The 14,225-nt window shown below is 52.5% G+C and overlaps 1 protein-coding gene across 1 annotated transcript in view; it reads left to right on the top strand.

The window, feature by feature from the left end:
- Positions 1–2,576: 2,576 nt before the first annotated feature.
- The window catches only part of STARD10 (StAR related lipid transfer domain containing 10), a 73,194-nt gene continuing 61,545 nt past the window's right edge, over positions 2,577–14,225 (top strand). Inside the window, exon 1 of the mRNA XM_029602045.1 lies at positions 2,577–3,427. Within this exon, the coding sequence (XP_029457905.1) occupies positions 3,269–3,427 (159 nt within the window). The 5' untranslated portion in view covers positions 2,577–3,268. The remainder of the gene's footprint in view (positions 3,428–14,225) is intronic.

The raw sequence follows: 14,225 nt of genomic DNA on the forward strand, positions 1-14,225 counted from the left end.
TCTGAACAGAGCAAGGGGGCCCCCACGTTAACCTTTCGTGGCCTTCGCCGCCCGGCAGACAGGCCCACGCCGGCTGAGCTTTGCCACCGCCGCTGGAACCAGAGCACGACCGCCTCGGAGGTGGGCTGAGAACCAGGCTGGATCCCCTCGCTTCCATTTTCCCCGAATAGTGGACTCAGACTGGCTTTTATTTTGCCCTTCATGCTTTTTTTTTTTTTCTCTTTCTCCAGGCTAGGAACCCTTGCTGTTTTATCTCCCAGCACAGACGAGAGCAGCGTTTACAGCTCTGGCTCCTGGCTCCCTGGACTACGGAGAATGATTTTTTTTTTTTGTTTTAATGGTTTCTATAAGTCATTCTGGGGGGAAGAGGATGCAGAATCCCAGGTGCGCTGGACTTCCCTGTGCCAAAGAGCTCACACGCTAAGCGGAAAGAGTGACTATTATTAGATTAAATGTGGTTTTAGGCCCTACTCCAGCCAATCAGAAAGCGTATTGATAAGAAAAGAAACTCCAAACACTCTGCTTAGCTACCAATAATTAACAGCGCTTAGTAATAGCTGAATACTAGCTCCCTGAGAAACATTGGCCGCCGTGGAGCTTAACTCTTGGATCCTGGTCAGGAATGCGTCACGCCCGCCCCATGGGAAAGCACCTCACCTGCACCTTCTGGCTCTCCTTTTATTCCCAGCGGCTGGACAGAATAATTAGGGATTAAATGGTGCCCTTCACCCTCTATTATCTCTTGGGTAGCAGAAGGCCTCAGCCGAAGCACTGTACTGTTGGCTGACATTGTATAAAGGTGATCAGGCAATACCTCCGCCCCTGAAAACATTTTGGGGGGGTTGATTTTTTTTTGTCAGCAGCCGGCCTAGGTTTCAGGGGTCTAGGCAGACTCGTCCCCTAGGCGGGCTACTGAAAGCCGCCCGGCGAGTTCCCCGCTGAAGATTCGCTGCAAGGCAGGCGCCCACAGACGTGCCAGCAGACCTCCGCAGGTGGAGGAGGGGGGGGGGGGGAACAATTTATAGCCCCCTCCCGTGCTAAACGTATGTGGTGGTAGAAGGGGTGCAGTCTCCAGCCGGCGCGTAGCTACCCTGCTACGTCTTTGGAAAGTTCCCCTCCTAAGCTTCCACGCGCGTTCGTCGTCGTGGACCCCGGGATCACCTGCAGGCCATCTTTATTTACATTCCTGGGTGTCCATGAGGGAGGACAAGGTGGGGGGGAGGTCATCTTACGCCCACCCCAGCTGAGACCGGCCAGTGAGAGTCACAAGTACCCGGCAGACCCCCCCCTGAAAATGTTCCTGCTGGCCCTGGCAGTGCTGGCAGGGCCAGGGTCTCAGACTTGAGTTCACTGCGGGAACCCCTTGCACCAGATCACGGCTCTGCCCGGAGCAGGGTGGGAAGGGCAAGCTGGGGAGCCCCGGAACCGAATAATAAAACATTTTTATAGCGCCACTATGCAGTGCAAAGCTGCTGAACATTCGGTTGGTACCACGGGTCCCTTCCCCAAAGAGCTTACATTCTGCAAGGAGATAAAAGTGTCCAAGGTCACTAGGAGTGTCGAGGGAGGGGACTATTTAAGGCTAAGGAGGGAGGCGGCCCCGCTTCCTTAAGGAAAAAGGAACACAAAACAAAAAAGGGAAACATCATCTTTCTGGCACCCTCTAGAGAGGGCACCAAAGACCAATAGCTTAAGCAAGGGAAGGGAGGGGAGGGGAGCCTTAACAGAGAGGCCACTAGGGGTCGCTGGTGGCCTAGAAACACAGGATCCTCTTACTTTCATGTACTATCATGAGGTGCCGCCACCAGCCCGTGCTGGTTAATTCGGACAAGGTGCCTATAGCCAGCGCAAACCCCGGCTTCCCACGCCGGCACCGATACCTTCCGTGGAGGGTAGGGAGAGCAAAAACTCTGGGATTGCGTCCGATACCACCGGCAAACCAATGCGCTCCGCACCTGCACAGGGAGAAGGGTGGGGGGGGGGAGGGCCGACAACCTCAGGGGGTAGGGGCCCGCAATAAGCCGCCACCAGGCGGGGGGAGTCGCCGACCAAATTAGGGAGGGATCCCATTTGGAACCGTGGAGGGGAAGGGAAAAAAAAGGAAGGGACACCCAAAACGTGCACAAAAAGAAAACACAACTACAACACACAAAGAAGTCAATCTTAAAGACTAACTTAAAAAGGGGAGGGAGGGGAGGGCATTTGAGCTCCCGTTTTCCTGATTTGTAGCCCGTTGCTCTAATGTAGTGGTGCCCAAACCGGTCCTGGGGGACACCCAATCAATCAAGCTTTTTACTTGGTTTTAATTTCAGATTTATCACCCGCTTATAACAAATACCCTTGAGGTAAGCAGTGTGCAAGTTACAGGCAATGCATGCACATCTAGCGCCTGCATATTTATTGCGCAGATCCTGAAAACCCTGGAAACGGGGACTCCGATGCGTGATCCGGGCTGGCAAAAGCCGAGCTGGTTTCCGGGATCTCCGCAATGAATATGCATGAGCCCAGGTTTGCATACAATGGGGGCAGGGCACGCCAGCGTTTCATTGGCGGAAGCGCGGTTGGCGGTGCCCGGCCGTCGTGGCTCGGAAGCGGAGTGAGCTTAGGACCCGGCGGGGGCGGCCGGGAGGTGCTCCCTCTGCAGCCTGCGAGAAGCAGCCGCAGCCTGCAGCCTTCGTTAGCGAGCAGGGGGGGCGCGGAGGATCTAAATCGGGATCGAGGAGGAATCCGAATTAACAGAAAGAGGCGTTCCGGGTCCCCCCCCGCCCATTCCCGGGACGATGAGCTGAGTCATCCGAGCCGGAGCGGCTGCCTCCTTCCCCGCCCGTCCCCTCCTTCCCGGGGGTGGGGGCAGGGAGCCGGACCGCAAGTTTTCTTCTGCTCCACTCGCTCCGGGGGGAAGGGGATCGCGCTCCGCAGCCCGGGGGCGGTAGCGGGTTTTTTTTTTATTATTATTCTTTCTGATTATTTTTTATTTCCTTGCTGTATTTCCCCCCCTCTGCTCGCGGATCTGCTATTCATTGATTGCAGTTTCGGAAAGACCTTTTTATTCTTCGGGACGAAAGCGGCGTCTCCTTATCCTACTTTGCTGCAACACGAAAAAGTCAAAGCACCTGCCCTGCGTCTGCAGCTGCATCGGGGACTTTTTTTTTAATTATTATTAATATTATTTGTATCGTTTTAATAACGACAAGCCCGGAACGGAACTAGCCGTGGATTATCATCTCCCCCCTGCACCGGTTCTCCGAAACCCCAGCGCAGCCGGACAATGAGCCGGGAGAGCGTGCAGATCCCGGACGATCGGGACTTCCAGAATTTCCGGAGCGAGTGCCACTCGGAGGCGGGCTGGAGCCAAACTTACAGCAAGTCCGGCATCACCGTCTGGATCCAGATCCTGGAGGAGGAGCGGGCGCTGCACAAAATCAAGGTGAGGAGAGGGGGAGGGGAGGCTGCCCCCCCTGCGCACACTCGCTCGCCACTTCCCTTCCTCCTTTGGCGCAGGGCAGCTAAACCGGGTTTAACTCGTGCAAGCGGCTGGGCCACGGGGTGCCTGCCAGAGCCACTGGGGAGAAACCATTTCACAGTAAAGAGCAACAGGGATAAAAAGAAAAACACCGACCACAGTGGCCCAGCACGGACCTGGCCACCCCGGGGCGGATGGGGCAAGCTAGAGAAGGGGGGCAGAGTCGCGGGGAGTGAGACACAGGCACCTGGGTTAAAGAAAACGTTTACAATGCAGGGTGAAGGGACATTGCCCACGGGGCTGAGGTCACCGGGGGGTCACTTTCTCTGTGCTGGCCCATTGGACCTGACCGCGGCTCTGCCCTCTGATTACGGATGTAGGTCTCGCCCTTGTCCCTGATTTCTGGGCGGCAGGCCCGGCACCTTTGGCTGGACCCCGGAGTCTGGCAGGTCCCACGCCTGCTCCCCGCTGCTCTGCAGACCCTGTTGGACCAGAAGCTTGCCCACTGCTGGCCGTGCTGTCTTTCTACCCCGTATTAGTGTTGCTGCGTTTAAAAACGGTTTGGAGGAAAAAGTCCATAAAGCATTATTAAGGTAGAGGTGCAGAAATCCCACTCCTCATCCCTGGGATAAGCAGCTTGGAATTTCTCTACCCCCTGGGATCCTGCTAGGTTCCTGTATCCTGGATTGGCCACTGCTGGAAACAGGATGCTGGGCTTGTTGGGACTCTCCTTCTTATGAATGAGGTGGCCCACACCTTGCCAGGCAGCTGAGGTCCTCTCTGCCACTTGGGTCTTTGCTGCCCTGGCCTTTTTTCTCGTGTTTTTCTTTTTTTTTTTTTCTGCAAGTTTGTAACTCGGGACTTGTATAAAGGGCAGCTCGGTCTGTGCCCTAGAAAGAAAGGGATCTTCTCGAGTGGCCCAAGTCACCCCTGGCCGGATGTGCTGGGAGGAAGAGGCAAAGGGTGCCCGGCCCCTGAAAGCCCCCCCAAGGGCTGGCATACGCCGCCTTTTATTCAGGCATGATGGACTGATGGGCAAGAAGGTCTTAGGGCCCCCCCCTATCGAAATGCATGGGTGTGGATGACCCGACACCCCCCCCCCCCCCGTAGAGTGGACGGCATGGAACAGCACAGGCGGTCATTTAGAAGAGGGTGCTGACCGGTACCCCCAGGGGCAGCTGTGGAACTGGACTTCCCGGTTATTCTCTGGCGGCGTCCAGGCCATCAGCAGCAGCAGGAGGAGGAGGAGGTGTGAAGGTGGCTCTCTGCCCACCGGTCTGGTTTTCGGGCGTCCCCTCTGAATATCCGGGATGCTTATTTTGTTTCTGGTTGGATGCCCCAAAGGAGAATCCAGAGAAGGCGGAAGTGACCAAAAATGATTCCTTATTTTCTTTTTTTTTAATCTGATTTCATTAATGTAATTGCTGTAATGCAGAATCTTTTGCAGAGAGAAAGTCCAGGAAGAGACGAATTTACTATGAATTTGGATGACAGACTTGTTGCGTCATTGTGGTCGTTTAGTCAGGGACTGGATTAAGGTGGCACTGGCCTAGAGGGCTACCATTAGCCTGGGGCATAAGGCGCTTACCTGCTCGAGTGTCCCCTAGTGACCCGCTTGATCGGCTGCTTAAGAGGTCACAGGTCAGCTGCGTGAGGCGCTCCTGAGTTGTTGCTTTGCCCTGGGCTCAATTACCTCCCCCTCCCCCACAGTACATTCACTGACCTGATTTGCAAAAATAAAACACGAGCAGGAGCTCTGTGTGCCGCCTACAGCAGCAATAAAGCCAGGACGAGATCAACCTGTCCTGGGAAAAAAAAAAAAAGGGTTACGATTATGCAGCAGTGGGGTAGGGAAAAGAGACTCCTCCGATGTAAATCAGAAGGTCTTCATTTTTGGTAGGAAAAGTAACCATCCAAAGTCAGCCCTGCTGGAAGCGTGCAGCTCGCTCAAAAACAGCCCTCGTTAGCTTTATCTTACCCCAAGCAGCGGACACTGAAAAGGCCCAACAAGTGCAAATGAAGTGCTGGACATCCACACTGAGCCGGAGACCGTCCGGAGACCTCCTGACAAGGGGGTGACCTGGCGCTCCCTCTGCAGACATCAAAGCCCAGGGGAGAGCCGCAGCCTTCGGGGGGCTTCCCCTTCGCGCCCCCGATTGCTGAAGGACGGGGAGAGAGAGCGAGCGAGGTGTCTGCGCCACGAGCCCCCCCCCCCCCAGACCCTGTCCTGGGGACCCCACGGCCGGCTGGGTTTCCAGCATCTCCGCGGTGGGAATGCGCTGGGTCGCCGAGACACCTTCAGCGGCTCCCGGGGCGAAGGGGGGGGCTGACCTGGGTGGTGCCGGTGATCCAGTCCCCCTGTCCTTACAGATTCACTAAAGAATCCCAAACAAACCCCCCCGAGAAGCCCGGGCTTTCTCCAGTCACAGGCGCTAGCCAAGGCCTCACGTTACCGCGTGAGGTCATTGCAGCTTTACGTCACGCGAATGACGGTTTAATTCGGTGGCAAAATAACAGCAGCGCGCGAGCTTTTGAACTCGGCGGCGGCTCCGCAGGCCCCGCGTGGCCGTGCGTGCCCAGGAATAGCACGGCGCGCCCTCCCGAGGCCCGGGGGGGTGGAGGAGAGGAGCGGCGGCAGGGAGACGGAGGCTGACGTGATCGAGGCGTCCCCCGGAGCCGCTGCCGGGAGGAGTGAGAGCAGGATGGCTTCGCTCTTCTGAAGAAGGGGAGGGGGGTGCGGATTTCCGTGGCGGAATGAGATTGTGAAGTGGCTGTGCTAGGGCACCTTGGGGGGGGGGGTCTCTGGTGAGTGGGGGGGTCTCTGCTCCCCCCCCCCCAGGCTGATTCGGCCCTTGGTGTTTGGCCGTGCGCACCACCGGGGGGGGGGGGGGGGGGGTAAAGTCGGGACTTTATCAAGGCTGTTGGGGAAGTGATGGCTGTACCTTGCACGGGGTCTCCACGGCCCCCTCCCAGGGAAGGAGGAAATACTTCCCCGCTGGCCTTTACCAGTCGGATGAGCCTCTCTCACGGACTATGAAGTTTTTATATGGAATGATGACCATTCTAGGGAAAATCCCCGCACTGTGATTGGCTGCCGACGGTTCCGGGTCTCCCAGGTCGGGTTCAGATACCCCGGAGCAGAGCCTGCAGCGGCAGCAGGAGGCCACGCGACAGTTCAGCGCTTAAACGCCGGCGGGGGTGGGAGTCTGTGAATGCTGACTCTGCAGTTTCTCTGGTCCTCCCACCCTGAGCAGCTGGGTCTGGGAATCGGACCCAGGACTCCTGTTTTGTTTTTTTAATTTTTATTTACTCTTTAAATCCACTCTCCAGCCATCTGTGCTGTATTTATGTTGTACATCTATCTGAGTAGGGCCCAGCTGGGGCTGTGATGAAGTCTGCTCTACAGCTGTCTATGCTGTATTCTGTTTTAGGTGTTATCAGTTTGACTCTTGACCTTAGTGGGCTGAGAAGCAGGGAGCCAGGGTTGTAAATCCCACTGCCCCTCCTTGTGACCTTCGCCCTCCATTGCCTCAGCTACTAAGGCATTTGTCCCATTCTGTGTCTGAGGGTAAAGGGGGGAGCAGTTGAATAAATCACATCTTTAGAATATAAGCCCTCTGGGACAGGGACCTACTTGATGTAACCAAGAACATAAGAAATTGCCATGTTGGGTCAGACCAAGGGTCCATCAAGCCCAGCATCCTGTTTCCAACAGAGGCCAAACCAGGCCACAAGAACCTGGCAATTACCCAAACACTAAGAAGATCCCATGCTACTGATGCAATTAATAGCAGTGGCTATTCCATAAGTAAACTTGATTAATAGCAGGTAATGGACTTCTCCTCTAAGAACCTATCCAAACCTTTTTTGAACCCAGCTACACTAACTGCACTAACCACATCCTCTGGCAACAAATTCCAGAGCTTAATTGTGCGTTGAGTGAGAGAGAATTTTCTCCGATTAGTCTTAAATGTGCTACTTGCTAACTTCATGGAATGCCCCCTAGTCCTTCTATTTTTTGAAAGTGTAAATAACCGATTCACATCTACTCGTTCAAGACCTCTCATGATCTTAAAGACCTCTATCATATCCCCCCTCAGCTGTCTGTTCTCCAAGCTGAACAGCCCTAACCTCTTCAGTCTTTCCTCATAGGGGTAAGACAAATAATTTAAATCTAAGAAGTCCAGATCCAAGCCTGCATGGGACTCTGTCAGCACAGCAGCGTGCAGATTCACTTACCCATGCCTAGCCCACAGGTGCTTTCGTATACCTTTAAACACTAATATTCCTCTCAGGTATTTGTTTGCTCATTTGTACCCAGAGTTAGGTCACAGGAAGGGATGAGAATGCCAGGAAATCGGGGTGCTCATTCTAACATGGTTCCAGTGTCATCTCCTTAACTTGTCATGTGGTTTAATTTAATGAACCTGGGCTGGCCGATGCTTCGGAGACTGTCCGTGTACTCCCAGCAGGGCGGATGGAAAGCGATCTCCCGCTGGCCTTGCTGGATGGCCCAGTGCTGGGTGAGGCTGGTCCCATCTGGGCAGAAGTCCAGGAGAATGCACGGAGGCTGCTTGGTTAAAAGAAGCATTTTAGGTCTTCAGTGGCCTGGTACTGGTGCCTGGACCAAAGAGCTGCCCAGGTGCTTTACATTGGGGAGAAACACAGCAGCATCGTAGGCGACGGCAGAAAAAGATCAGTCGGCCCATCCATTCCTGTGTGACCCACCTGTAGAATATCGCTTCTTATCCAGGATGGTTTTTTTGTCTTTCTGACATTTCAGGCAGGTGAGTATTCAAGGTCCCTCCCTTAGTTCCCGCCAGCACTTCCCCCTCCCTATTTTAACCATAAAACTCTGGACTAATCTAAATAGCCAGCAGGGCTAGTGTGGCCATTGCCCAGCCATCTGGCCTCCTAGGTCTCCTGCGCGGCCTTGCAGACAGACCCCTGTGTTTTCTCTGGGGCTCCTGAGTCATTAAAAAGGGTGCAGCCTGCTGTGCATTCATTCGGTCCTTGCAGCCTGATCTGAATAGGTGCCCATAAGATACATCTCAAACGCGTACGTTTTTATTAACGCGGTCAGGCGCCTCTCGCTGCAAAAGGTGCTCGGCGCAAGGCACGACCCACCAGTTAGTAAGATGTGGCAAGGGAGTGTGCAGAGAGATCAAGGAACCCGCAGCACTCTTGCAGCCGGCCCGTTCACAAAAGCAGCTATAAACGCACGGGAGACATCCTGTCCCTAAGAAGAGGTGTGAGGTTTTTTTTTTCTTTTTCTTACTCGCGTGCTGAGATATTTATAGCCCGTTTTGCCAGCAGCAGTAGTTACAGCTATGACACTAAATCCAATTGCAAGGTAACTTGGAGAAATCTTTGCTTTAGAGAACAGAGATACGGGTGGGTATGGAGACATTGCTAGGTGCTAGGGAGAGCGCCTGAGTCCAGTGATTCTTTGCTAATCGCTTCCGTTTGGGTAGTTAAGGTATATCAGTCCTCGTAGGCACGTACAGTGCTTCTCGCCATCCCATGTATTACCACATAGAGAGGGGTTAGGTAATGGGAAAAAGACGGGGGCATGGAGTTATGGAGGTGAGGAGGATCTGGTTGGCTTCATCTTCCGAAATGGCTATCCTAATGCTGAGCTGGGTTTGCGGTGAGACTGGGAACAGTGGGAGGGAGGGGTGGTGTGGTAGGACTGCATGGTCTTCACTTGGTTGTGAGGACGTAATCTGCTGTCCTAGCAAAGTTTCCCTTGTTGTAGGCGTTGGCGTCTTCACAGATGGTGAATGTTTGAGGTCGGAGAGAGAGAGGGGGGGGGATGTATAGTGTTCCCTGACACTCCCCACGGACGGACGGGGGTGGAATCTTGTTAAACAAATCTTCTGTCCTAGGATGGTGATTTGAGGGTCAGGATCTGAGCCCTTGGGCCTTCCGGGAGGAGGGTGATTTCTTTGGCTCCCATGAGGATCGAAGAGCAGTGAAAGGGGAGTTGGTCCCCCCATCTCCTAGAAGGTTTGCAGGGTGGACCTCTGCTTGGACTCGGAGCAGGGACGGCCAGTCCGAGAGCTCTGCTTGCAGAGTGGCTGCATGGAAGGAGTCTGAATGTTCAGGGTGGCTCCCCTCTTGCTGGGGAGTGGTTGGCGAAGAGGACTCCTAGCGCGTGAAGGTCTGCAGGGCCTTTTCTGGTTGGGACTTTGTGCTCGCTGTATGGGTTGCACTGGTCTGCGGTGTGCATGCCACTGATTTTATTGCGCTGCCTCAACCCAGAAGGTGTCAGGGCCTTGAAAGAACCCAGGGGAGCAGGGGGTGCCTTCTCTCCCCACCTATCCCGAACGTGCCCTAAAGTCTTCCGGTAGCCGGTGCAGCGGGGGCTGCATGTGTGTCCGTCAGACACTGCGGTGTTTGTCCCGCTGTCCTGGACTACCTTTATTGGTTTCCTGTCTCAGGCTGGCTGTGTGGTGGGGGTATTTTTTTTCTTTTTTTCCTTTTTAACTTCATAAAAGGCAGCGGCAGGCCCTGTCCGAAATTTTTGAAGACGGACGGGAGGTGCTCGAGGCCTGCTGGCGGCGTCTCTCTCTTCCCAGAATCCCCAGCACTGAGCGATTTTTCCTAACTGCAGGCCTTGGGCCAGCCTGGCCTTGCATGGAGCAGAGAGATGGGGGTGAAAGAGTCGGGGATGTGAAAGTTTAAGTCCAGGAATGCCCTGTAAAATTGCTTGTAGTGAGGGTGCAGGGTGGATACTGCATCATTATATATTTATTATAAGTGAATTGCATGCTGTTTCTGGCTTTGTGGGCGAGGCCTGGTGCAACATCTGTATAAATATAGAATAATTTCAATTTATTATGGAATACTTTGTTAACGACGACATAAATATATACAAAAAGGGCAAACAGTGCAATTATACATGTATTCTGTCCAAGCTGGGTGCCACGTGATCTCCTGCACCCTGCTGCGCTGAATCCTCCTCCTGTATGAGTACAAACCCTGCATGTGCCCTGGTGAAAATGACCTCCCAACATGAGTAGAAACCTTCCCTCTGATTGTCCCTGCTCCCTGGGTGGATGGATTTAACCACTGCATTAGCACTTCCTAGCCAGCAGCTGAAAAACACTTAATTTTTTTTTTTTTTTAAAGGAAGGTGGGAAGAGTAAGACTGGAGGGTCTTTTAAAAACCGAGCCCCTTGTTCAAGATTGTGTGGTAATTATGTGGCAGGTTTGCATAAAGATTCACACTTCTGACTATTCAACATTCACTTTTTAAAAATTTGAAAACCATTCCCATCATTTGTCTTTTAAACAATACTTAAACCTTATGCAGATACAAATTTGCAAGTACAAAAATCAATGTATTCATCCGGTAAAGAGACAAATTAGAAACGTAACTGTGAAATGTCTCTTTAGTATTGAAGAACAGTGCAGCCGTCCTCGCTTGCCGTTTGGAGTATCTGAGCGTCTGTGCGCCGAAAATGCCCTCGTCCTGCTGTTCATCACGCAGAAAGGTCTGTGCGCACAGGTCGGCTTCATGGTAGCAGGTACACACAAAGGAGGAGGGGCGGTGAAACTCATCGGCCGCCGTGCCGGTCGTCGAGGCTTCCGTGAATTGAAATGCACGCCCTCCGTGAGCCCGCTGTGAGCCCCCAGCAGCTGGAGACACATCCGGGACTTCGCAAATGGTGTCTGACCTGGCCGCGTACACGCAGGTGCCAGAACCTTGGCGTAAAGACGAAATTCATCTAGAGGGACTTTGCTCCGTCGAGGAATGATATGGAAGGCGTCATCCTCTTTGGCTTGCTAAGGATTTAGGAGATCTTTCGGGGATCAAACAATTCCGACGGCTTTCTCTGTTCGCTTTGACTTCACCTCTCCTGTTCCCTTTTACAACTGTGGGTGTCTCACAGCTGGCAGAGGGGGCATTTTAATTTCAGTCTCTGGAAGCCTTGGTGACCGGCACTGCAGCTGACAAGTTTCAGAGTTGTCACTTTTATCCCTTTTAAGTGTTTGGCACCCTAGCCGAACCTTCAGTCATGCACCTCTTTCCCCCCACCCCCAGTTACCTACTGGCGACAGCTCCAGCACAGCGCTCCCTCCCTCCTACTGAGGGCAGTGGCACCGTTTCCCCTTCCTTGGCGATATTGGCTCGGGCAGAGCACCCCCTCCGAGCCTTGCACTATCCAGATTTGGTCACTTCAGGGGCGACCTCCTGGAAGCACCAGCCCTGACCACGGCGTGTGCGCACGTGTTTCTGCGTAACTAACAGCACGACGGGCTGCTGCTGCCGCTCAGAGCGTTTTTAGCACACACAAGCTCAGGTGCTGCAGGAGACAACGAGGGCGATCTCTAGAAAATATACAGAGGATGAGGCCACAGTTTTTTTTGTTTTGAATTGAAACTTTTATGTCTTGTCTTGATAAATTGTTGATTTTTGTACTTGGTATGCTTGTTTTTTATTTGTATGTAATTTAAATGCTGCTAAAAAATGTCAGTTTCCAATAAACCTATTTCTATTTGCATAGTCAGAGGCGTTAATAACTGTGCAAATCTGCCACAGGAAAGCAGAGGCTTTGGTCATGACAAAGCTTTCTGGGCACAGGCCTCTGTTACAAACGTGTGGCACCAGCTGGAAGAGGCAAGGGTGCGATTTGGGGGAAAACTTCCTAAAACATGAGAGAACCTGCCTCAGGTTCTGGCCTTGCACCCGGCTGCTCCTCTGCTGCCACCTCCTTGAATCTTGCTTTGCCCTTGGCACAGGGCACCGTTGACAGTGCTGCAGGCCATTTCCCAGCTCAAAGTCCAGCTGGAAGCTTTTATCTAAGAAAACGACCCCTTTAGTACAGAGCTGCGGCATGAATCTGAGCAAGGGGAGACTGCCTGCTGTGCCGCATGAGATGCAGACCCTGGGTGTGGGGAGGGGCTGAGACAGCTTTAATATGCCCCGTGTGCTGCAGAGTTGGTGAAATATTGTGCAGGGAGCTGGCCTGATGACTTTGTACCAGCGCCTTATGCTGCTGGTTCTGGACCTGGCCTACGCCTGTTCCGGCCGCTGCTAGCTGGCACTCCCTGGCAGGCACAGGGAGTGCTATGAACATGGGTTTTGGATATCCCTCTTGAATCGTGTATCTTTAGCACTCGGCAGGAAGGAGGATGGAGACTTCTTCAAGCTTTATGGTGGTCCTGTGCTTTCATAAATGGACTTGGATGCCAGATTCAGAGGGAGCCAGGCTGTAAGGTTATGTTAGCCGTTAATTTTCAGGTAATGCAATGACCTCTCACACAGAGAATGAGCCTTAAAAGGCTACTGCCCAGGAGGGAAGGGTTAGGCCAGCCGTCAAGAGTTAGTGATTCGATTATTAGGAAGGTAGAGAGCTGGGTGGCTGGTGGGCGTGAGGATCGCTTGGTGACTTGCGAAGGTGGCGGACCTCTCGTGTCACGTGGATAAAGGTTTTAGACGGTGCTGGGGAGAAGTTGGCGGTTGTGGTCCATGTGGTGAGCAACAACACAGGAAAGTGTGGGAGGGAGGTTCTGGAAGCCAAATTTATAGGTAGAAAGTTGAAATCCAGAACCTCCAGGGTGGCATTCTCTGACGTGCTCCCTGTTCCACGCGCAGGTCCCCAGCGGCAGGCAGAGCTCCGGAGTCTCAGTGCACAGGATAAGATGATGAGATAGAGAAGGCGGCTTTAGTTTTATTAGGACCTGGGTAACATTTTGGGGAAGGGGGGAGGGCTATTCTGAAGGGATGGGCTCCACCTTAACCAGGGTGAAACCAGGCTGCTGGCGCTAACCTTTATAAAGGAGATGGAGCAGCGTTTAAACTAGAACAAAGGGGAAAGCCGACAGTCGCTCAGCAGTGCATGGCTCAGAGGGAGGTATCTTCGAAGGATACTAAAATAACGGAGGAGTTAGGTGTTCCAATAAATGCAATTGTAGCCCACGTGCCTATAAGTAAAGAACCACCTGAATTAAGATTCCAAAATACCCTGTCAAGCGATAAACAGATTCCTAATACCAACAAAGCCACATACTTTGAGAAATGTCTATATATTAACGCCAGGAGTTTAAGAAGTAAGATGGGAGAGTTAGAATGCATAACACTGAATGGAGAGGTGGACATAATTGGCATCTGAGTCCTGGTAGGAGGATAACTAGTGGGGCACTGATGCCAGGGTACAAATTATATTGCAAAGATAGGTTGGTTCAACTTTGGGATAGGGTGTTGCTTTGTTAGGGATGGCATAGAGTCCAATAGGATAAAGATTCTGCAGGAGACTAACTGCAGATAGAATCCTTATGGGTGGAAATTCCATGTGTGATGGGAGAAGAGTGTAGCAGTGGGGGTATACTACCGTCCACTTGGCTAAAATGAACAGATGGATGATGAAATGCTAACAGAATAGAAAAGCTAGTAGATTTGGCAGCACAGTAGTAATGGGAGGTTTCAATTACCCAAATATTGATTGGGTAAATGTCATGTCAGTACATGCTAGGGAGGCAAAGTTTCTAGATGAAATAAATAACTGCTAATTGGAGCGGTTGGTTCAGGAACAGATGAGGGGTAGCCATTTTAGACCTAATTCTTAGTGGAAAGCAAGATTTGGTGCAAGAGATAATGGTGGTTGGGGCCACTTGGCAACAACGATCACAGTGCGATCACATTTGATGTAATGACTGGAAAGCGGACAATAAGTAAATCTACAGCTCTAGGAATAAACTTTCAAAAGGGAAATGTGGATAGAATGAGGAAAATAGAAAAAACTGAAAGATGCAT

The sequence above is a fragment of the Rhinatrema bivittatum genome, chromosome 5 (genome assembly GCF_901001135.1).
Source record: "Rhinatrema bivittatum chromosome 5, aRhiBiv1.1, whole genome shotgun sequence".
NCBI lineage: Eukaryota > Metazoa > Chordata > Amphibia > Gymnophiona > Rhinatrematidae > Rhinatrema > Rhinatrema bivittatum.